The 24,854-nt window shown below is 38.9% G+C and overlaps 1 protein-coding gene across 1 annotated transcript in view; it reads right to left on the bottom strand.

The window, feature by feature from the left end:
- Positions 1-24,082, bottom strand: part of LOC115025371 (NEDD4-like E3 ubiquitin-protein ligase WWP1) — a 28,022-nt gene extending 3,940 nt beyond the window's left edge. The window contains exons 1-22 of the mRNA XM_029457555.1: positions 23,838-24,082; positions 18,381-18,428; positions 18,080-18,177; positions 17,739-17,877; positions 14,096-14,220; positions 13,486-13,647; positions 13,293-13,365; positions 10,478-10,659; positions 8,735-9,149; positions 8,221-8,316; positions 7,680-7,854; positions 6,091-6,145; positions 5,654-5,738; positions 4,021-4,149; positions 3,496-3,568; positions 3,341-3,412; positions 3,059-3,147; positions 2,620-2,779; positions 2,098-2,231; positions 881-1,021; positions 651-771; positions 316-420 (exon numbers count right to left, since the gene is read on the bottom strand). Of these exons, the coding sequence (XP_029313415.1) occupies positions 316-420; positions 651-771; positions 881-1,021; positions 2,098-2,231; positions 2,620-2,779; positions 3,059-3,147; positions 3,341-3,412; positions 3,496-3,568; positions 4,021-4,149; positions 5,654-5,738; positions 6,091-6,145; positions 7,680-7,854; positions 8,221-8,316; positions 8,735-9,149; positions 10,478-10,659; positions 13,293-13,365; positions 13,486-13,647; positions 14,096-14,220; positions 17,739-17,877; positions 18,080-18,177; positions 18,381-18,382 (2,631 nt within the window). The 5' untranslated portion in view covers positions 18,383-18,428; positions 23,838-24,082. The remainder of the gene's footprint in view (positions 1-315; positions 421-650; positions 772-880; positions 1,022-2,097; positions 2,232-2,619; positions 2,780-3,058; positions 3,148-3,340; positions 3,413-3,495; positions 3,569-4,020; positions 4,150-5,653; positions 5,739-6,090; positions 6,146-7,679; positions 7,855-8,220; positions 8,317-8,734; positions 9,150-10,477; positions 10,660-13,292; positions 13,366-13,485; positions 13,648-14,095; positions 14,221-17,738; positions 17,878-18,079; positions 18,178-18,380; positions 18,429-23,837) is intronic.
- Positions 24,083-24,854: the final 772 nt, after the last annotated feature.

Below are 24,854 nucleotides of genomic sequence, written 5' to 3'. Positions count from 1 at the left end.
ACACACACACATCAGTGTCCGCACACTACTGACGAGACAGGCTGTCAATCATCAGATGATATGACATTTCAAATAAACATTGAAAAGGTGTGAACTGAACTCAAAAGAAAGGTTATCTGTAAGCTTTTATCATTCTGTATCATGCTGTTTAATCAGCATCTTGATGTGCTACATCTGTCCTCACTAACATACATTTCATTTCATTTGTGTGCGCAGCAAAAGGCTTCGGATTTTGGGGAAATTTGAGAAAAACCAAGTGTTGCGTTTATATTTTTATTCAGTGTAGAAACAAGGTCTGGGTTTGTTTGACCGTACCTGCCAGAACCAGATGATCTGTTTGCTGTTCCGTGTGTAGTGACGGTATACCGTGTTCCTCTGCCAGTCCTGAAGGTCTACCTCCTGCATGCCACACAGCATCACCTGGATCAAACAAACGCATACAAGTAAATAACCGAGACATGGAACACAAAGCACACAGAAGTAGAGGGACAATGATTTTCTACACACATCTTCATTATTTCATCTTATTTATTTATTAATGCGTTGAAATCTCTGTTGAGTGGGGTAGGCTATTGAGATCAAAATCAACACACACCAGAAACATCGAATAGGACAGAGCTTGTTACTGCACTACCAGCTATGCTGCTCACCTCAAGCTCCTTTTCATCAAAGTACTGGAGCCACTGAAGTGGAACCACCTCGTTGAAGCCGTCCAGGAAAGCTTTCGTCTGACCTTCAACCCCGCGGGAGAACCTCCACTCTGCCATCAGACTGCAAGCCAGCCAGCAAACACAAACTATGTAAGTTTAAAATGGACTCTAAATGATAATTAGAGGTCATATATAGTTGCCATTATGATAAAACAGCTGTTATACTGTACCTGATATACTCCTCTTTGTTCTCCTCAGTGACTAGAACATTGGTGCCATCAGGTTTGAGGTCATGAGAAGTGATCTTCCCCAGGATCTCCATGTCCACTGAGAAGTACATCTCCAGGCCACACTCTTCAATGTTGTTGTCCCTGAGGAGAGATGAGATTGTGTTGCTACCAAAGAATAATCAGCGGTGAACAGCTCATTGTAGCAAAAAGAAACGAATAATTCTAAAATATCCAAGTTTCCATCCACAAGTATCAAGTCTAACTGCCTAGCCGTGGCCAGTGTTTGCTCAATCTTTGTTCAAAGCTGTTCTTGCATCTTGATCTTCATCCTCATAGCATCTGACATGCGTACACATACGTATGCATGTGTAGTCTGTCTTCTCTCCATATCTCTGTAGTGCCAGACATTTTTGTGGTTGAGGTCCCAACGTTTTCTTGATCAACACTCCAAACACTTTAACTGAAACTTATTAGTTAATATTTACTTAGCAATACAAACGGAATGAAATTAAATACAAATAATTAAAAAGAACTTGGGATTTTGGGCTATAGTATTGTGTTTGGATGTTTTTCCGCACATGCAGTTTGGTTCCCGTGGTCTTCACCAATGAAAATGATGATACATGGTTGGCTTTTGGTTCTAGTCCGTTTCAGGTTCAAAGTTCAAAGTGAATATGAAGTAAGCAAGTGTTGAAAGCATTTATAGATAGCAGATATCTAATTGATCAGATACTTAGAGCTTGTTATTGAGCATCAATAAACAGACCCACACTGAGCCAACCTTAATCTTTGTGCACTAGTTTGGCCCCCTCCAGAAATCAATAAAAATATTTACAGTATATCTGTCTGAATAATAAAAGCCTAAAACCAATAAAAAGGTTTTTAACAGTGGCATTGTTTAAACAAAGTGGCATTTAATTAAAGGGTTAAAATTCCTGAATATTATTTTTTATATTTGGTAGTGATGATCAGAACTGAAGTTTGTTTAAAAAAATAAAATGTTATGGCAGTGTGTCCTCCTGTTACAGACTCTGTAATAAAAGGCCTGTCAAATCAACAACAACACAAAAACTGGTGTTTCACTCTCAAAAGATTGACAGTAATGTGATCAACAACATTAGAATATGTGCAGGGACTTAACAGATGTTAATTGTCCTGCCATGCTCTCTACCATCAGAAGAATATACAATACATTCTGAAGGCTGTGTAGACATTACCTGATCCATATAAGGGAGTTGTAGAACTCTGGGTCAATGGACTCCAGGTCTTTAAGTATTAGCTTCTTGTTCAGCATGCGTTTGTAGAAAGGCAGAGAGAAGCCTGTGTCAATAAACTTGCCGTGGAAAAGTGCCTGCAGCAAAAGAGAAGAAAAATAACTTTTATTGTTATTACTGTGATGGTCAATCTGAAAATATGGTATCAATGGCGATATATATAGATCACAATGCAGATTAATGTATTATATAAAAGGAAACCAGAAACAGCTCCAGACACCACCCTGATGAATGCCTGATAGCTGAAAGTGTTTGGTGAATAAAAGCATGGTTGACATTCAGAAAATATGAACACATGCAGCACAATTTTAAAGAGCATTCGTAACAAAATAAATCTTACCTTGTTTTGTTTGGACATGCTTTATTATTTAATGTGTGGTTATAAAAGTGCTGCCATATCTTATGTCAGCTTGTTATGATTGCGTAGGTGTTAGTGTTATCAGAATTGTTCGCATGTGAACTTGCCATTGCAATGAAGCGGCCTATAAAGCAGAAGTAGGAGAGGTGGTCCGGGTTGATAGCAGAGGCCGGGTTGATCTGCAGACAGTAGTTGCTCTTGCCGGCATACTCAAACAGACAGTACATGGGGTTCAGCACTTCATGGGACAACAAGAAGAACCACTCTCTGCAAAGTTAGGTGTGGGACAAAAAGACAGAGGCAAGGAGAAAGGACGACGATATCAGAGCGTATGTGGGGGGATGAATTAGAATAGAAATTGGGAAGGAAATTAAAAGAGGAAAAGATGGAAAATTGAAGAGAGAGAGAGAGAGAGAGAGAGAGAGAGAGAGAGAGAGGTGGAGACAAAAGTTGCACATGATCAATAACAGTTCACATTCTGCAAAAAGATAATATATAAAAAATATTTTTAATTCACATTATACTTTTTCTTATTGTCTATATTACCTGGCTAAACCACCATAGTCTAGACCCTCCTCGCCTCTGAAGATAACATAGAGTCTTCTTCTCAAGTCGTAAGGCTTCAGGGCCATAATCTAACAAACAGAAAACACACACAAGATCAGCAAATGACCTAGGCACAGTTAGCATGCATTTATTGGAATATAAAATAGAGGGAAACTGTGTATGTAGGCTGTGATGCATCGCTGCACTTGAAGCTCATTACTGTATGTGCTGTATAGCATCAGTTTAAGCTTGAACCGGACAGTGGTAGATGGACTCTCTTACTTGCTGGAAAGAGTCTTCAAACAACGTCTGTCTGGAGACGGTGATCTTCACATGGCTAGGGAGAGCATTGGACTGAACAAAGACAGGAAGGAGGGGAGATATGATTAAGACGAGCCAGAAATAGAGTGATGGAGTAAGAGAAAGAAAACACCTACCTGGCACAAGTAGCGAAAATGGGCAAGCTTCCACCGAAAGCTGCGCTCATAAGCAATCTGAGGGCCTTTGGTGCTGAGAAGAATGAAAACATTTTTAAAAGATCAAACATAGAAGTATGAGCTGATAGATGTCATGAAATGGATTCTTCAGGGGTCAACAGTTCAATCTTCCTCACATAATGAAAAACAAATACATAGTCATGTGAAATATGATCTGGTATGGTCCCTTGAAGTATTCCGGAGAAAATTAATCAAATTCCCTGAACATCCCTGCGTGAAAAGAACCCATTGAAATTAAATACCACTGGGAACCATATTTTTCTGAATCAATAAATATTTTCTTTAACTTATTTGAGCTGCATGTAGAATATTAAAGCAAAACATAACTCCATCTGTTCCTGGTCAAATGTTCTCTATGCAACAAGCTCCCATTGCCGCTTCTCTGCAGGCTGCCGACTAAACAGCTTCTAGTATGGCTTAAGTAGAACCCACTAACAAGTAAATTGTTTTAAAATGTGTTCTTACACAGAGGACTTTCCAGTGCGGGGGTCGCTGAAAGTGGTGGTTCGGGTGTTGTGATCCACAAAGTAGCGAACCCCTTCCCTTGTGTACCGGATCTCCCAACCTTCGGGAAGAGGATCCTCATTCTGTAGCCTGCACACACACGGACCAATTATATACATGGACTGATAGATGTCAAAAATGGAAGATATGTCCAAGAACAAGACCTAAATCCAAAACACTTAGTTCACAACCAATTGGGTAAAGTCTGTTGTGATGTGTGTTTTTTGTCAAACTAAGGTCAAAATATTAACAATGTGTCATTTTCAGACATTTAACGCAGGATATGAGGTTTATATGTTGAAGCGATATTTTTTCAGAAAATTCCACTTGGAAAAAAAAGGGTGATATGAAATGGTTTGAATTTTCATGACGGGCCGTCTGCTGTACAACATGTGAGGTCTAAACATCGGTTAAAATCTATCAAAGTTATATCATCTTATAATGACATTGAACAAGATGGAGCAGCTTCCAAACTAATTCAACAACAGGTGAATTGTGCCATCACGATCACGAAGACAGATAGTGGGATAATTGTGCTGATGACAGATGGGCAAATTTGCTGTGATGATAATAAATTCTTATTTTTCTTGTAAATCATAGAAAAATATTACAAACGTTTGTTTCAAGAATGCATTCTCAGACTACTGATTAAGGAAGTTCATGGTTTAGACACTGATGTTAATATAAATATGTTTCTCATGACATATTGTGAAAGTGTAATGTGCAGAAAATGTGGAGCCCAAAAGAGTTCTCTGTAGTGATCTGCAGATCCTGTTGAGACAAATGTTACCGTACATTCATGGTGTCTCACAACTAGGTATTCTCGACGTTCCGATATCGTGACTAAACGATATCAGAACATTGAAGTGCACATCTTGGCTTCATTGAAACACGTCTCAGATGTTTCCTCAGCAAACATTCAATGAACTCACTGTATCGCAGTCGCTGCCTCGCAACAACTTAATAAAATTAAATATTGATTTTAGAGTTACGCCACTATTCCTTTGATGTTTATTAACCCAGTGCAGTGAGTTCTTTCTGTCCTTCTGATACTCCTTCACCAAAAGTAGCACGTAAATACTGGTTTTTAAACACGGGAAAACCCTCTAAAAATAGGCAATAATCTAATTTCTCATTGCCAGTAGATGAGTATGCCTTTTCTTTTTCTTTTTCTTGGTGTGTCACATTTGACGGCACCGACCCGCAGGCACCACAAGCAGGGTTAGTGAACAGGGAAAGTGTTGCGGTGGTTACTTCTTCTTTCCGTTTCTTATTCAGTCTCTTTCAAACTCTCCAACCACAGTTTGTGATTGTTGAAAAGAATATTCTACTTTGGCACACTAGTATTAGTGACTGAAAACAAGGTCAGTAAAATCACTGGTTAACTGAGAGAACTGCAATATCAACGACCTTTCATTACCTTCATTATATTAATAATAGGCTAGCCACCTTACTGCACTCATACAGGCTTTTGTGAGTTATGTACAATAAAACTTGTATATTTTATATGCATTTCAAGTACTTTTTAACTTGACCACAGTCAGTCTATGTGTGGAACACTTATTTTGTGCTTTTGTTCTGGCACTGAGCTTACCCTTGGGTTCGCGGGTCTTCCCACTGCGTTGTCTTGGTGTTATGGTTGACAAAGTACACTCGGTCATTGGAGTCCACTCGCCTCTCTATAGTTGATAAAAACAGAGACATGAGTCTGTATCTTAATAGACAGAATGGACACTGTGCCCCACAATGTGGCAGACATGTCAGATTATCATCAGTGCTATAGATTTATTCCACTAGTTGTCAGCGAGCAGTGATAGCAGAGGGAAGGATCTAAAGCAATTCAGATACAGTCTTGATACAACTTAAACAGCATCACAAAGTATTTGTACTTTTGTATTAACACCCATTTTGGCATGAAAATAGGTACAATGTATATTGAAACATTTCTGTGTATTTCCCATTTAAAGAACGGTATATACTGATACCAAGTGAAAATAAGTCAACTATCTAGAAGAAAGGATGTGAACTCACCCCATCCAGGAGGTAGCGGGCCAAGAGGATCATTCTCAGCAGACATCATGGATGCCTGAATACGAGGGATGCACACATAGACATCCATTTAAAAAACACGAGGAAGAAACAAAACTGGTGAACAAAAAAAAAAATCCAAATCAAGAATCGGGGAAATTAAAAAATATCCAAATGAAAACAAAATGAGAAATGATCAAAAAACTGAGTTATGCTATGTTGCTGGCAAGAAGGCCTCTGTGGCTGGTTACTGCTCAATGCTTCCCAGCTGTCTGTCTTTTGATTTGGGTTGTAAGCTAATCATCATCAGTGAAGATGACATCACTGCTGAGATCAAACACTTGAGATGGACCCTAACCAAGATAACCTGATTAGGGCAGAGGCTAAGGCGTGCATATTTTAAATTCTGGCAAGGTCAAATTCTCCCCTTTAGGTAAAATGAGTTGAGCTGTGTATTGAGTGAGTGGAGTTACACAATAAGTGCACCCAGAGAAAAAGGAGATTTATTGGATGGAAAAGACAAGTTTGGATAAGTTTCAAGTTTCATAATTTGTAACCCCCCCATCAGAAGCTGGGCTTTGATTTCTAAACTCATCACGTTAAAAAAGATTGACATTGGCTTGTTTACCCTGGCCAATTAGGAGAGAAACAACATAGGCGTGAGAAAATAATACCTTTCCTTTTTGCTTTACTCTAATACTTTACAATATATTGTACAATCATTTTCAAAGCAGTCTGCAGTGTCTGTTTACCACATTCAAAGCAGTTACTGGTTTGAAATGGTATTATATGAAATTAACTTCAAATTAATTGATACTTGCTCATGTTAAATATAACAATAAGCGTCATTTCTGTTTTCACTGTTGTCAAACTTGCATTGTTGTAGTTGCATTATTATACAGTTTTAAGTAGGAAGAGAAATATGTCTGCATTGCATAATGGACAGAAATGAACAGAAAATCAATTACTGATGTTTGAATATAAAAACAGCTTAGTAAAATACTCAGTAACTATAAACACATATTTGTGATTGGTCATTAAAGATATGCAATCATCAAAGTTGGACTTCTAAAGTGGTAATTACAAATAAACTAAGGAGTTGTATTTGCAGTGTTTCCCCTACCACTGACTTGGGACACACACACACACCTACAGTCAGAGACAGAGCAGAGGAAAAGAGAGGAGAGAACTAAAAATAAATCCCTCCACGCATTTTTGTTTTGTATAGTATCATATGGGGTAGTGATGGCCTAGTTGTCTAGTGGTACGGCTTCCAAATACAACACCAGATGGTTGTGAGTTCAATACCTGGGCTGCCACCATTGTGACCCTGAGCAAAGTACTTAACCCTGAGTTGTCCCTGTAGTTAGTTCACTGTAAGTCACTCTGGATAAGAGTGTCCTGTAATGTAATCATGTGGGTGGTATTCCACAGTAAATCTAAAACTGAAAAGTAAGAATGTTGACAAACTGAATAATTAGGCAAGAAAACACAAAGGAATGCATTTCACAGCCATAAAAAAAAAAAAAAATTCTTAAGTGGGTAAAGAGGATAAGAGGAAGTAAGAAGGGTGTTGGTGGGAATTGTCTTACAGAGTAGAGGTATCTCTGGTTAAACTGGTGCATAGCTCCCTGTAGCTGGCTGCGCTGGCTCTGCCACTGCTCAAAATTGCGGACTGATTCCATAGTGGGACGCTGCCATGTGGTAGTGCGGGTGTTGTGGTCCACATAATAGATCCTGCCCCGGTCATCCACTCGGCGCTCCCACCTGGCAAAGTGAAGACACACAAAAAGCAAGCTGGTAAGCAAACGAATGAGCCAGCCTGGAACGTGGGAAGTACACTTCAGAGGTTCTCAGAATGAAATTTGGATAAAGATTAATTTGTTATTTATATCTGAAACTGACTTATACATACAGTTCAAAATAAATATCCTAAAAACAATACTTCCCTTTATTAGTGCGTGACCAGACAACTGTAAAAAAAATACATCATGCCACTTCACAGGACTAATGTAGTATCATTAGCTTAAACTTAAAGCCAAAAGGCCACTTCTAAATCCGTCATATGAACCGGGTACAGATTCCTCGTCTACAAAGGGGTGAAGACAAAGTGAGCAAGAGAGATACACTCACCCTGGTGGTAGAGGTTGTGGTCTTTCCCAGGTCGTAGTTCTGGTGTTGTGGTCTACATAATAAGTTCTCCCATGCGGGTCTTTCCTCTGCTCCCACCTGAAAGACACAAAAATTATCTACAGTTAGAGAAAAAAAGCAGGACGCAAACAAAAAGCTACATACGGTTGTGCAAGAGGACAGCGATGGTTAGAAATATGACAGAAAATGTACAACAGATTTTGCTATACAATTGTGAAGTGTGTGTGTGTGTGTGTGTGTGTGTGTGTGTGTGTGTGTGTGTGTGTGCGTGCGTGTGCGTGTGATCAAATGATTTTGTCTAGAGTATCACCATAAGGTGGCACCCTCTTCTTTACTGGGACACTTTACAATATTTATGTTTACATATGAATTTTTATGTTATTTAAGTTTTTAGATTACATTTCTAAAATATTGTAAATACATCTTAATGTAATAATAGCTTTGAAAAAAAAAATATGTTAAGCAGTCAGAATATGCAGCTGATGGCATTTTTTACCCCGGAGGGAGAGGATCTGAGGCTCCAGCATTGGGGACCTGTTGCCTGGGCTTGGCCCCGTCTGTAGTTACAGTTGCACTGCTACTACTGCTACCAACGCCGTCTCCTGAGGCATTCCCTTCTCCAATAGGTGGCGGAGGGGAGGATGATGATGAGGAGGTTGTGATGACGGGGTCCCCCTGTGCTGGGGGGGTGAATGTGGTTGAAGCAGCAGCAGTGCCATCAATAGGTTTAGCAGCAGAAGAGGAAACTGGAGCCTGTGTGGAGCTTGGCAGGGTTTGAGATGCTGATGCTGTCTCAAGGTCTGGCAGGGCGGAATCTTGATTGCAGTTGTCGTGGCCATCTGCAGGGGGCGGCACATCACATGTTGGAGCAGACGACGGCCCGAGAGCAGCATCACAGGGCTCCCCATTCACTGCAGGCATGTCAGAGAAAAATATTAGTGCGGTTTACATGCATGGACTGAACACTTCATCCATCCATGAGTTGATGTCAGTGATGTCTTAAGGAAAATATTCTAAATGTCTGACTGTAAAATAAGAGCCCATTAGTCTAGGAATAAACATACATACTGTATATATGCATCAATTTATTACAACTGACTCATCAGCAAGTGTCTCTGTGAACAAATGACAGAAGGACATTCAGGTTGAAAATTGATATTCAACCTCTTTTCTCAACATAAATATTTTTAACAGAAATTTGAACTGTGCATTCAAACATAGGTAAAAACTTAAATATATTCTCAAATACTCTACATTATGACACTTACCTATGTGACAATTCATGTGTGAAAATACGTTTGATCCAAACACCATAGATAGATTAAATAAGGCTATTTGCTGCCTTGTAATGTAAAAGTAACACAACCACAAAAAAACAATTTTGAAGCAACCTGTTGAGTGAGACAGTGAACGCACCACGAATGAGGAAAAGCATGCCAATTATTTTCGATTAGGTAGGATTTATATCAATTTAAACCAGTGCTAGTTCTCAATCGTTTGACTGTATTTTAACGTGGCCCTTAACTAAGGTATGCATGTAAAGAATTAATATTCTCTCATTAACCATGAACCTAGGTTCAGCGTAGTCAATGTGCTACTGATGCCCTGCCTGCTCTCCACAGTATACTGCACTCTGCTTTCCTTTTCTATCCGTTTATCTCTCCGGGGACTTTTCGACAGAGGTGCTGACAGAAGCAGAGATTATATGACTCACTTAAAAAAATGAATCTACTGTTATACTCCAACGCTTACTAGGACCAAGTGAACATTGAAGAAGTAAAACTTTAAATAGCCTAAGCCCCGCCAGTGCAACATAATGAATACTTTCTGGAAATATGAACATGTAACTGAGGTGCTCGGAATATGTTTTGCATTATTCAATCTTTTACATATAGTTTTATCAAATATAAATCAGGAAATATTTTGCCAAAAAATGGTTTGGTTTATAAATAGTCAGAAAATAGTGAAACATGTCCATCCCAGTTTCTCAAAGTCCAGGATGAATGTCTGTTTTTTTTTTTTTAGATTAGCAGGAAATCTCCATATTTGAAAGGCTAATAAAACAGTATTTTTGCAATAACAATTACTTGTGCAATCGACTAATCGATTTGTTGACTAATCGTTGCAGCTCTACCCAGGGGATTAAGGCTGTAAATAAGAAAAACACGACAAAGTATTGAAAAAGTCTAAAAAAATGTAAATTACACATCGTACAATGCAAACTAAAGATCAAGCTCACCCGTCCTACTCTCTGTGTCACTGTCTGAGGGTTGGTGGACTGGGGTGGAGTTGGGTGTGACGTCTCCATTGACGAAGTGACCAAGAGCCGGGCTGCAGGAGCTGGAAGGCACCTGACCGTCCACGCCATTGGAGGCCGAACAGGAACTTGACCGTGGGCCCAAGTCTGTACCATTCACTGTGCTTTAAGAAAAACACACAAGGAGTTCAAAATCATTTAACAAAACTGAATCTTGGCACATGCACAACAATTCCTTCACTAAACCCAACAATATCTACACCCATATAATACAAATGAAAGAACCTAAAAGATGTTGATTCTAAGAACAAAGAACTCAAGTTTTGTTTTTTCTACCTGCCCAAAGAAGGCTTGTAATAACTTTGATTGACAGGGCTTAGTGAATGTGTGCTATGCGTGTGCGATTTCCACTGTGTGTACAGATGTCATATAAAAGACTGAATTGTTACATTGAGACTATTGTCTTGTAGGGGTAAGGACGTGACATAATAGGATGGCTTAAAGATGGATGGTGATGTAATGGGCACAGCTGAAGAGGCCCTTTTGTGAGCTGGGAGATTTCAGACGGTGCCTCAGACGTGCTCACACTAAAACCAATACAAAATCTGCCATTTGACTCAAGTCCAGGCTTTGTCTGGACAAGAGGTGGGTAGGCTGCCAGCAACAAAAAAAAACATCAGACCAGCAAGAAAGAAGAGAAAGTCAAAAAAGGATCATGATTGTGGACAACTCAGATGAATTATGGTTTTACTACTCAGCATATCCGCAGATCATAAAAACTCTTACTATACTTGATACACAATATCCCGTAAGACTCATTGCACAGAAAGTACACATTTCCCACCATAAATACCGCAGACTAAATTTCATTGTACAGTAGAAGATGGAAATCTTTCCAGGTTTTGCCGGTCCAGTTCAGTGAACGAGCTTTAGGAGGTTTGATTTTACGCAAACTGGCTGAACCAGCATTTGTCATTAAGACACGTTCTGGCAAAATAAATAGCACCCTACATCAGCAACCTTTGCCAACGGCATCCCAGCGCTAAATCCAACTTGTATTGCGTTAGTAATAAGCAATATGACAACGTGATTAATATTATATTCGTACGCAATTACTGCTTTATCGTCCATATTAGTCTAAATGAGGACATCGTTTTCCAAATGAACATCATGCTGTATTGAAGAAGACTTGAAACTAGCAATTGAGACCATAAACTCATCAGGAAAATGTTTAGTGAGGTAATAAATCAAGTGACAAGTAGGGTCATTTTATGATAGACTTCTATACAATCTTACTTCTTTTTGCAACCAGTGGAGTTGCCCCCTGCTGGCCATTAGAAAGAATGCATTTTTAAAGGCACTTCCGCATGAGCTTCACTTTTCAGACCAGGAGGTTGCCGGTTGCCAAGTTAAGGGAGCCACCTAATGGAAAAATACAGTATACCAGTCTGATCTGGTGTCAGGTTTAAATATTTAATCAGTTTGAAATTTTTTACACCGGCACAACCCTAATTTGGTAATAATAGTATATTTTATCATTTGACTATTTATAGATTACCTAAAAACACTAAGGCAATTGGACTTGCTGTTTGAGTATTGAAATCTGGTGCAGAGAGAAAAGGTTGGTAGGAACAAATAAGTAGGAACACACAAAGTTTGAACCAAATACAACATTGTACTCTTTTAGCCAGCATGGAGGAGAGTATCAAATGTTTTGACAGGCTGTGAGAACTGGCGCCTGGGGCTCCACAGGAAGGGTCTCCATACTTGACCGTCTGAAGAAAAGTAGCAACACAAGATAACTGAGATGGAGGGAAAGAAGAAATGGAAAGCAACAAAGCAAAGCAGAGTAAAAAGGAACACATAAGATACATTATGGCAAGGTGAGTAGGGCTCAGGAAATAAAAAGATTTCAGAAGTGAAACCTAAATAAAGGGAGGTTGAAAAAGGTGAACAGAAACAGAAGCGAGGCAACAGAGTGAAGACAGTTAACACCCATGAACCATCAAGGACAACAAGAGACAAAGAGAGGAAAGAAGTATGGCAGAGGGTTCCCCAAGATCGACTTCCAGCTAAATATTTCCCCTCTGCTTTTATAAGCTGCAAGTGAAGTCCCATTTTGGGGAAGAAGCAGGCAGCCTAAAACCGAGTTCAGACTATAACTAGCACTATATATTTATTTTTTTAATGTACAGGGGGATAAATACATCCACAATTGTATCTACAATTTTGTCTCGCCATCACAAACAAATCAAATCAAAACACCCCTCAGATGGCTACTTTTCCTATCTGGCCGAGTACTCAAACATTTGGGGAACTCCCAGGGAGGGGAAACACTACCAATATACCCCTGTTTTTGTCTTGCAGTCCTTTCAGCAACTGCAATGCAGAGAGCAGCCAGGCAGCCACAACCCACTCACGCCCCCCCACCAACCTCCCGTCTGTTGCGATGAGCAGACGTGCTTTCTTTGTGGCTTTCCCAAAAAAACCTAGTTGAAATGAATGTATGCCGTGTGACAGATACTAAAGACTGGCTGCAGTGTAATATAAGTATGAGAGTACTGCAAAATATGCCTACATGTGTTCCTATATGGCACATTGTGGAGAAACCATACTAACACATAACTCTTTGCGGCCTGTTAGCATTCCTTTACTTTAGGAACCATGTTCCTTGGTTTCAACAAGTTATTTTAACCAGGCTAACAACAATTTTAGGAAAATTGAAGTAGGCAGAATCTTCCGCATGAAAAAGGAGCACAAAATGACCCAAAATGGCTGGTTGGTTTAGTTAGTTTACCTGTTGGCAGCCATTGAGGAAGAAGAAGATGAGTCTCCATTTTCATGGATGGCGTCACCATTCTGTTGGACTTCTAGAGTGGATTGAAGAAAACATTGTTAGCCTCTTACTGCGCTTCCTCTTCGTTTCACCAGTACACATGGTAAGGATAAATTGGCAACCCCACTATCACCCACCCCGAGCATATACATACTCAGCTCACTGGTGCCATTTGCTGCATTGCCGTTGGTAAGCGGTACCAGTTCCTCCTGGTCAGTGACAGTCAGGCCATTTAGGAAGACGGTCAGCTCCCCTGTGGGAACCAGAGCTCCCTTCTGCTCCACGCTCAGTTTCAGCACCTCCTTCACATTCTCCACTGTGGAGGCAAAACAGGGATGTGTGGGAAGAGGCATTACAATAAAGTTGCATCAAGAAATACATAAAGCGAACCAATTTCATAGACATACTTCATTTGTAATGTTCACATTAGAGAAAAAGACGCATTGATCTGATATCAGGCAAACCCCAACAACAAAATTATTGTTATTGTGATTCTGATTAACACAAACTTTAATAATCCCATTATAAATCAAGAGATGATCAGAGATGATAAGGATATGTACATATGTAGCAAAACGACAGGAACAGTTCAGAATACATGATACTGATGTCAGCTACTCTAAATAAATAGTACTTCATGAGTCTGCAGTTATCTGGTACTGAAGTAACTGAGCCACAAATGTATTTGTTAAATAATGAACACATTCCATCCTACACTTTGTATTATAATATGGTTCTGTATGTTTGATGTAGCTTAATTATACATTTCCTGTCATGCTGCTCCAAGGCTTGAATTAGGTCCAGCGTGGCTTTGCCCAGCAAAGCGTCTGCCTTCAGGGTGTGGTGACTCCATACTTTGAAATCCACCTGTGTGTGCGGTGTTACATTCCTTAAAAAAGGTAAGAAACAAACAAACACATGTAATTATTAAAACATTTTACACAAAATCAGACAAATTAATGATGTCATCAGAAAGAAGACCAAATATTTAGCATTGCTAAAGCAGAGTGGTTTGTGTTGCATATATTTGCAACACTGGTATGTATTTAGCGCCTGTGCACTCAATCAGAGAAGTATCTTTTTATTTTTTAATCCAGGGAGCTGCACTAAGCACAGTGCTTCAAAGTCAAATGGATTTTCAATACAATATAAGTATTTCGTAACCTTGTGAGACTTAAATCACAAGTGTTGGGGACCAGTGCAATACATTTGACTGTATGGAGTGTGTGTGTGTGTGTGTGTGTGTGTGTGTGTGTGTGTGTATATATATATATATATATATAATAGAAAGAAAAGAGAGAGGAAAGAAAGTAAAGATAGAGAGAGAAAGAGGAGAAAGCGATATAGAAAGAGAGGACGGAGAGAAGAAAGAAAGAGAGAGATATAAAGAGAGAAAGAGAGAGATAAATAGAGAGAGAGAGATATAGAGATAGAGAGAGAGAAAGAGAGAGAGAGAGAGTATAGAATATGATGAAAGAGAAAGAGAGAGAAAAGAGAGAAAGGTAGAGAGGAAGAAAAGAGAGAAAGAGAGAGAGAGAAAGAGAGAAAGAGAGAAAAAGAGAGAGAGAGATAGAGAGAGAGAGAGAGAGAGAGAGAGAGAGAGAGAGTAGAATGAGAGAGAGAGAGAGATGAGAAAGAGAGAAAGATAGATAGATAGAGAAGTAGAGAGAGAGAGAAATAGAGAAAGGAGAGAGATAGATAGAGAAGATAGAGAGAGAGAGAGAGAGAGAGAGATAGAGTATAGAGAGAGATAGAGAGAGATAGAACACAAACAAACACACAGAGATATATAGATTATAAAAACAAAATTATATATATATATAGATACACAAACACACACATAGATATATATCGAAAAAAAACAGGATATATATATATAGATATTATAGAGATATGAAACACACACCCAAACCACAACATATATATATATATTTTATATATGGCATATACACAAACATATATATATAGGAATATACACACACATATATATGCAATAAACAAAATATATATTATATATATATGCATATACACCACACATATATATGGAAGAAAAAAAAGAGAGAGAGAAGAAAGAAGAGAGAGAGAGAGAGAGAGAGAGAGATAGACGAGAGGAAGAGAAAAAAAAGAGAGAGGAGAGAGAGAGGATAGATAGAGGAAGAGAGACAAATAAGCAGAGAGGAAGAGCAAAAAAAAGGATAGAGAGATAGAGGACCAAAAATAGGAAGAGAGAGGAGATGAAGAGTAAAAAAAGAAGAAGAGAAGAGGAAGAGAAAAAAGGAGAGAGATAGAGACGACAAGGAGAGAGAGAGAGATAGAGAGAAGAGAGAGGAAGATAGAGTAGAGATAAAGATGAGATATAGAGAGAGGAGGATATAGAGAGAGAGAGAGAGTAGAGAGAGTGTATAGAGAGAGAGGAGAGGAGATAGATAGAGAGAGATAAAAAAAAGAGAGGAGTGAGGGAGAGATATAGGAGGGGGAGAGAGAGAGAGAGAGGAGAGAGAGGAGATATAGACAGAGAAGAGAGAGAGATAGATAACAAGGAAAGAGAGAGATGAAAGATAGAGAGAGAGAGAGAGGAAAAATAGATATAGAAAAAAAGACAGAGTAGAGAGAATATAAAACCACAACAATATAGATATAAACACACACAACATATATATAGAGACACAACATAGAATAAATACAACACAAGACATACATATAGAGAGATAACCACAACACAGAATAGAGATAATAAACTATATAATATAATATAGAATATATATACAGATATAATATAGATACATATAGATATATATAGATATAATATAGATATATATTTATATAGATAGATATATATAATATATATAGATATTATATTATATAATATATATATATATAGATATATATATATATATATATATAATAGATATATACACATACATACATACATATATATATATATATATACAAACATACATATATACACACACACACGAGTCATGCAGTGACATATGTTCATTTAACAAATAAAAATAGCATTCACAACCTCAGCATCTACTTTCAGTAGATGCTCCTCCTCATAAAAGAAAAGCAACAAAACAAACAGTTATTATTTAGATGCTTCACATTCTGTCCCCCCTTCAAAAAAGGTGTCCTTGCTGCATGCTGAGCGCCTAATGTACTCATCTCACATAATGCTGCCTCCATGTGTTTTTCTGTGCTTACACAAAATGAACGCTACATAGCAGTCAGAGCACATCAGCCTGAAGTGAAGTATCCATAATTATAGCCTAGACGCTATGTGTAGGACTCATAACAGATTGCAAAACATCCATGGTGCAAACACAGGATCACAAAGACAGCACCACTCTGTCTTGCTAGCAATAATTACCCAATCAAGAAAATTAAGCATTTGCCATGACATGTCTCTGGCATTTAGCCAGGCTATTTGGAAGTCATGGTGCTGTAAAAGTCCCAAATGCTGCAATGAGCTCTGTGTGTTGTCAAACAGCATTTTCCGTGTTCAAATAATTATCAGACGAACCACTAACCATATGTTTGTTACATAAGGTATACACTGTCAGACAGACATAGCTTCAAAATTCATCTTTTTTTTCAGCTTTATACGAGCGTGGGTCATTTGGAGAACAACAAAAGCTGTCTCTAGGAATGTTCTGTTTAAGGGGAGAATGTGAAGACTAGTCTTGCATTGCCAAACATATCTCCACAATGCTGTCAGCAGCTCTAAAGAATGGTCTGGCTACACCCATCATCTTCATTATGCTATGGGGAAAAAATGCTCTGGCTTGTTTGTATTTCTTTAAACCAATCACAATGCTCTTGGGCCGGGTAACAGGCAGATAGCGGAAGCAGAGCTTTCCATAAGCGCCGGCTGCCGGCCAAACAGAGGAGTACTAATGTTGCTAAATATTGCATTGATTGCAGACAGGGGACATCCTCATTAGACAGGTCGCTTAAAAAAAAAAGATGATAAGAGTAAAAAAAGTCCACTGAAAGCCCTGCATTTTATATAATGCCACAACAACGTTTATGGCTTAAATGGAAACATTTTCAACTGGCTTTATATCCCTCCGTGTTACCGACGGCCGGAGCTTGCAGTGCTCGACTGCTCGTTGGGCGAGTAGCTACTCCATATTGTTGTGGTAAGCCCTGGTACCCACGGTCTACATCCGGTGAGTCAGACTATGAGAAGACAGATGTCTGTGGTAGTCACAACTCAGAAATCTTAAAAGTCTGTCTCTCATTTGATTTTCTATAAATAATAAAGTGACTGGGGATTCATGAGTTGTCCCCCGGCACTCATTTATGAAGCACACTGTAAACATTAACTTGTGTATATAACATGCTATGACACACATAGACACAGACTGTCAAATACACAGGAGGCAAATTGCTGCTTCTTACAGAGTGAGCCTCTCATCCCATTTAGGACTGGAAGAGCTGTGAGACTTCGCTGTGCGGCGCGACTCCCCCTCTGCTGTCACCTCCACATAAATGGCAGTCCCAAACAGACTCTTCTTCCTCTTGATTTTGGCACAGGAAACTGGCAGTAGGTACAGGAAGGAAGAGGTGAGACTAGTCACATTTCTTTCACTTCAACATTTTCAACATAAAGTTGACACTCTTAAGAATATTCAGATACACAGTGCTTCAATATGAGCTCTCTGATGGAGGGACATGGTCTAGACCCCTGAGGCCATTGCCATATCTTTCCCCACATTATACCCTAATATGTTTGGACTCACCGGTGGCATGGAGTTGTGATGTTCCTCTGTGGTTATGGCTGGACTCTGCTCTAGATGAGGCCGAGGCCGTGGCCATGTCATATACCACAGTGGGAATCCTTCAAAACCATACACACAGACAAATAAAGCAAACATCAAACACACAAGAAATATACCCATTTAATCAACAGGTCAACTTGGGAGGGTTCCAATAAACAAATACAGCTAAGAAGTCATATAAACTGCTTCTGCATATTCTGAACATTTTATTGACATTTGTGGTCAAGGCCCTACCAGCTCTTAGCTTTTAATATTTACTTACATAAAGTGACAAACTCCGGTTCAGCCCACTCCGTGTCCCATGGTTCCTCTGAAACAGAAAAGAGCCCATTTTTAGGACAAGGCTTAGCACTGATGGAGCAAACTGCAGCAATACATGACCTCTGATTAAGACACCAAGTTATTCCATTCTCTGTATACATCTCCTAACATATAGCAGCAATTGTTTCACACACTCTAACTCTTGTATTCCCCAACATGGAGGAATAAATTGGACATTCTGTTAAAAGCCCCTGTTGTTGCTTTGCTTTTCTCACAGTCACATACTAACATTAGATCTAGTGGTATGTTATACTTCAACTGATCAATCACATCCACAAATATTTGATTCTTAATTCAGAAGTGTTCAACAACAAAGCTGTGTTCATCAGAGTGAACATCTCCATTCACAGCAACAAACAGATTTCTTCAACACTTCAAATTGCAGTGATTACATTCTTCTATGTCACTACTGTCTTTTGTAAAGGTCAACTACATTTGTGAACACAAACTACAACAAAACTTTAGTCCCAATTCAGAAGTGGTGAGTGATACCCATCCCTATTCCTGCTATTTCTCCCTTTGATATTCATTAAGCACAAGTAGTTTGCTACTACCTGGTTCTACTTTGACCTCTTAAGCGTACACAGTTTTTGCAATGTGAAGCTCAATTACATATAATAAACTGTTGAAGGATGGTCAGCTTTGTTTTCACTTCTCAGCTGGTGAGTAATATAACTAAACCTGTTTAAAACCTCTCTGATCACTCACACTACAACGTGCCATGTTCTGTTGTAGAGCTGTAAAGCTGTGTCTGGGTGTTTACCATCGTCTATAGTAATCAATGCAGTTTATGAGCAGAATGCTACAGTAGGCTGTGGCTCCGTTTCACCATCTTGATGCCACCTTTAGGTCCTAAATATTAATACCACAATTCTGGCAAAGTGCATGTTCGGGCCCTTTCAGACATGCATTTTAATCTGCAAGTGTAAATGTAGATCACCAACAAAGTCCGACTAACGTTGAATTTCATCCATGCTAACTAATTACAGTATGAAAATAATTATATTACATTATACTATACTGTACTATTATCATTATTATATAGCAAATCCTTGCTTGAAAATCGTGATCAAAATATAAAATTAGGATGCATGTTGTGAAAAATAAGGTGTTTCTATGTTATTACGATTGATCTCAAAACCACCAACACTGAATATGGCTTGTTTGGCCTCCTCCACAGCAACCAGGAGAACAAAACAAGACAACAAGGTGAAGACAACATGCCCTTTAATTGTCATGGTCTCTGCTGCAGACGTCACAGCACTCACGGTTTCCTGATCTTTTACCACGGTTCTAATTAGAACCCTATCAATTCCTCGCCCTAGCACCTACTATATTGGGTTTTTATACTCTGCCTGTGTCCGTCTGGATTTCCTCTGGGTGTTCAGTGTATTCTGACAATCAACATACAAGTCAGGTGTGCTGTGACTATCAGTTTCTGTTTTTCCTTTGATCCCGATCTACGCCACTATAATATTTATATTTTCCTAAACACTGTAAGAGCTAAAAACCAACACTTTAATCACGTTGAAAGCAACCTGAATAAAATATACTTGACAGTTGAGTATTGAACCTCGCTTGAAGAAAAACAAAATGCACAACAGCTCTCCCTTAATACTTTTCTGAAGTGTAAATGTAGTTTGTTTTGTAAATATCAATTTGACAGATCAGCTTGGGTCACCTCAAATTAAAATCAGCAAATTTGCCTTAAGCATGAATATGGAATAACAGAATGAAGCATAGGCCAATTTAATAAAGAGCCTTATGATTAAAAATATATGTATTGAAACAAGAAAACTAAAACAGAATCAAAATGTGATTAGTGAGTTATATGAATAAATGCAATCTTGATAATAATTGAATCACCTCATCAGAACCCCAGACATTTTACCTCCTGTATTCTGCACATTTGTCTGACGATGCATGGCAGATGGCTAAGTGAGTCTAAATTCAGTCCACTCTTGTACCTTGTGAAGATGACCAGCAGTGAACAGAGATGTGACAAATTATGAAAGACTTCTCAATACTTAACAACAGTCGGCACATTAGACATACACAACTACCTGCAAAAGATTGTATCATTTATATACATACATAAACTTTAAAATGCACTGCATCATACAGCCTCAGTGAACTGGGGGAAAAAACAATATCTAGCCTGTATGAACATGAATAATCAGAAATGCATGTCACTCAAGTCATGAACTGCTAACCAGCTCTTTGCTGTATTACATACAGTATGGCTAGAAATAGCTGGACAAGCAAGGCCTTTCCTAGTTAGACCTAATTATGCCAGGTTTAAATTTGACTTACAATATGAGGATCTAATTTGATTATTATAAAGGTTTTCTTAAAAGGTAAAAACAAAAATCTAAACAGGCAAGGAAGGGGATCTGGGCACACTGAAGACAGCTTGTCTGAATAAGAACTGCCACAATTGCTATTACGGCAACAATTTAAGTAATTGATTAGGCTAAAAGTCTGTTTTAAGTTTTAAGTAATAAAGTACTAAATTAAGTGGTTTGGCTTTATTTGAGTTTTCTATAATAGTAAACGTATTATCTTTGGGTTTTGGACTGTTGTCTGGACAAAAGCAGCAACAACTTCAGTTGTGATAGATATTATGTCAGGAAATTATGAAAAATAGCTAATAAATAATGTCAACACAAAAGAAATCTGCAGATTAATCTAAAAATCAAAAATAATTGTTGATTGCCGCTGTAGTCTACATCCAAGGCCCTTGACTTTTCATCTTGTTTTAATCAGTAGATGGAGGTCTAAATACAGTAAAATGCCTCTTTGCCCTTGAGGTATCATCTCAATTGCTTCAAGTCCAAGAAATAACAAACATTAAATATCATCATTACATGCTCAGGTGAGAAAAGCACAACTCTGAGTTTATAATTGTAATTTGCACAATAATATTTTACCTTAAACTGATTGCTTAAACTGTCTAATGTACTGGTCAACCTGTAGAAATAAAAGCCACTAGTGTTGGTTTAGGTGTAGTCTTGCCTAGCCAGACCTATCTCCGCTGCGCTGTCAGCGCAAGAAAAAGTCTAGCTACACACATAATCATTCTGCTATAGTGGCAAAATCACTCTGGGTTGTTTTTCTTCAAACCAATCACAATCATGTTGGACTGCGCTAAGCACAGGATGTAACGACTGTGCCCTTGCAAAATAGATAGCGCAGATAGCGAAAGGGGAGGGAAAAGCCGGCTAAAATATGGGGTGAATCTGCTAAACAAAAACAAAATAATTTCTGCAATGAATGTCAGTATGGGCCATTTTGTGTTGGATGCTTTCAACGACGGTAATTAACTCGGAGACAGCAGTCTTTGTGTGCTTTACGTTGCATGAAAGTTTTACTCCTCACTTGGACAGAGGTGTGCTGGAGACCTTCTTCAAAACACAACCAACACCAGCACTGCCGAGAGAGCAGACGACTATTAAGTGAATTTGTTTGTCACCCAACGCTATTGTAGGCCATTTTGTTGAGTTGCCACTTGGCGAAATGTACTACTTCAAGCAGGAGAACGCCTCTTTCTTGGCAGGCACTGAAGAATGTATTGCTTCAATTGATCACATTAAGCGACAACAGTCCTTGGACATCCATATAAAATGGTGTCAAATTTTCCCTTTAAAGATACTCTAATTTCATAGACCAAGATAGACGCTCAGGGCCACATAAACAGTATTAAGAGTTGTCTGCACTAGAATACATATGGGAAGACCATGATATCAAGGTGGGTGTTTGCCTACATGAACAAGACTGAAGTTGCCCTTAAAAGCGCACACACCCCCACTCCACAAAACTGGACAAAAGATTCAAGTCATAACCTCAGTAACAGAAAACAAGAAGACTATGCCTTAACACACTCTAGTTTTGTTGTCATAATAGGTCAAAATGAACACAAATCTTATAAAGTAAATTAAGAATTGTATTTTATAACAATGGGAGGCAGGGGACATTTCAGTTATACCATTAAGTTGCTGCACAACCGACAGCTTCCTTTGAGTAATTCCCTCCCAATGTGGCACTAATAAATACAGTATGTGAAATCCTGAGCTGTCAAACCACTGTCTATAGCTGATAAACAGAAGGACCCTCACTTATGGTACTGAAATACAGTAGTAAAGACTGTACAGAAATTCTTCATCAGCCACTGAAACAAATAAGTAATGTTTGACCGTTTCTCTTTGTAACTGGGCCTATCCATAGAAAGGGAATGGAAGACAACTGGGCCCAACTTTCATCGCTAACGATTCCAATCAGGTATTAGCTAAGCCCACGTTAATTCTGTTAGTCCTATGGGACATTGTGCTCAAAATGATCTGTCTTTGCCAGTCATGGACCATTACAGTGAAAGTGTTACATTGTTCTTGTTCAGTATTTATAGAAGGGGCACTAATGATTTGAAACAGTATTGTATTAAATAGCAGTGTGCCTTATGTCAGGCCTATGTTTACCTGTGTCTTAAGTCAGGTACTGTGCATGACCAAAGCAGACCACAAATGTAACCATTGTTTCTTTTCTTTTTTCTCCAGATAACAAAGTTCAGTAAACAAGACCATTGATAATTGGATAATAAAGATTGCTCTCACTTTCAACGTTATGCTAACAACGACTTGTGCATATTTCAAACGCAAACACTGGTCATCACACACAAACTCTGATATGGTTAACGGACATGGGCTAACTTTTAGTAATCTACTGACATGCTAACGTAACCGCTAGCTCACAAAGAGTAACGTAAACATAATAGGCAACTATTGGCCTTCGGATAGTAATCTCAATCTGAGCCAATGTTTCGTGACGTTAAACTTATATTTGCACCAGATATATCACAAAGGGTACAGTATCTGTCAGATAAGGCAGGCTAACGATATGTAGCCATTTCACTGCCACTAGCACTAGTCTGCAACGAACGATAAAGTCAGCTAGCTAGCTATCGATAAGCTAGCCAGCTAACTGTTAGCCATAGAAGAAATCCCCGTTTTGTGTTATTTGTTTGATGTACACAATTACCGCTAGCTGACTATCCGGACATCTAACTAGCTAACCAGATGGTAATATCCTCACATAATTGAAATACTCAATGTGTTTGTTTAATATGTGGCTGTACAACTTGCAGTAAAGCCGACACAGCTAGTTGAGCAAGCTAACGTTATACACTTAGCCAAATAAGCTATTATCCTATTGCTGCCAGCTAGCCGGCTTGCTAACGAATTTAACGTTATTTAGCAGCTTTGCTAGTTATCCGCCATCATAGAGCTAACGTTAGTCAAACAGTTTCATTGGATGTGGAATACAAAATTGTAAAAGAATAGTGTTTGACAATACAAGAAAGTCGTTCGAAATTGTTAAGTTAGCTACTTAGGCAGCTGTGCTTTACCTTGTCCGTTGTTCCGCTCCTTTCCTACTTTGCGTCTCTGCGCCACTAACGTTACGGTTGTCGGTAAAATGCCCAACCGTATAGGCCCCACAGTCTGCTAGGGTTCTCTTGCCATCTCTGTGCAGAAGCCTCCGAGCAGCAAAACACACGGGCGACAGGCGCGCCACCCCAAATATTGCTGTGTAATAACACGGAACAGGAGTTAGCCCTCTGAGTCAACACATTGAATATATGTATATTTCTAATGTTGTTATTGCACAACCTCGCTAGCCAGACAATTAGATAGACAGTTAGACCAGAGCATGCTTTCCTATGCGTATCATCCATAAGTGTAATTTAAATATTGTTTATTTTTTTACAGTCCACAAGCCAATAAACTATCTTGTCTACTTGTCAAAGTGAACACGAGCACATTATTACTATACGTTATGTGAATAAAATTGGCAAATGTGTTTATCTAGTAAATATTGCATGATTACTTATATTCACATTGCTATTCTTAGACTGCATTTTTATTGGGATATCCCCACAGAGACATTCTTACACTTCTGGCCCCAACTGGTGTAATTTGTTTTCACTGTTTTCAGGTACTAGCTGCTCTTTTTGGCTGATTTCGAGGCTGCTGTTGTGGTCTGGCATATATGGCGTTCATGATTCTAAGATAAGATACACCCTACACATCATCAGTGATATAACCTGGGGTCATTGTGTGTTTTTGGTCTCTCAACATCTGACAGCCAGCAAAGGCTTGGCATACAAGACCCCCAAGAACTCCTTCACTTGGGGTAGCCACTAACTCCAAACCCACAGGGAGCAATTCACCGTTTTGTAGCAGAGAACCATGCCCTCAGACTTGGAGGTGCTGACTCTCATCCCAACTGCTTCACACTCGACTGCAAACTGCCTTAGTGTGTGTTGAAGGTTGCGGTCTGATGATGCCAACAGAACCACATCATCTTCAAAGAGCAGAGAAGCTATTCCGAGGTCCTTAAACTGGACACTCTCCTCCCCCCAGGC

Source organism: Cottoperca gobio, chromosome 20, assembly GCF_900634415.1.
Source record: "Cottoperca gobio chromosome 20, fCotGob3.1, whole genome shotgun sequence".
In the NCBI taxonomy this organism is placed as follows: Eukaryota; Metazoa; Chordata; class Actinopteri; order Perciformes; family Bovichtidae; genus Cottoperca; species Cottoperca gobio.
This window is presented reverse-complemented; position numbering and strand designations above follow the sequence as displayed.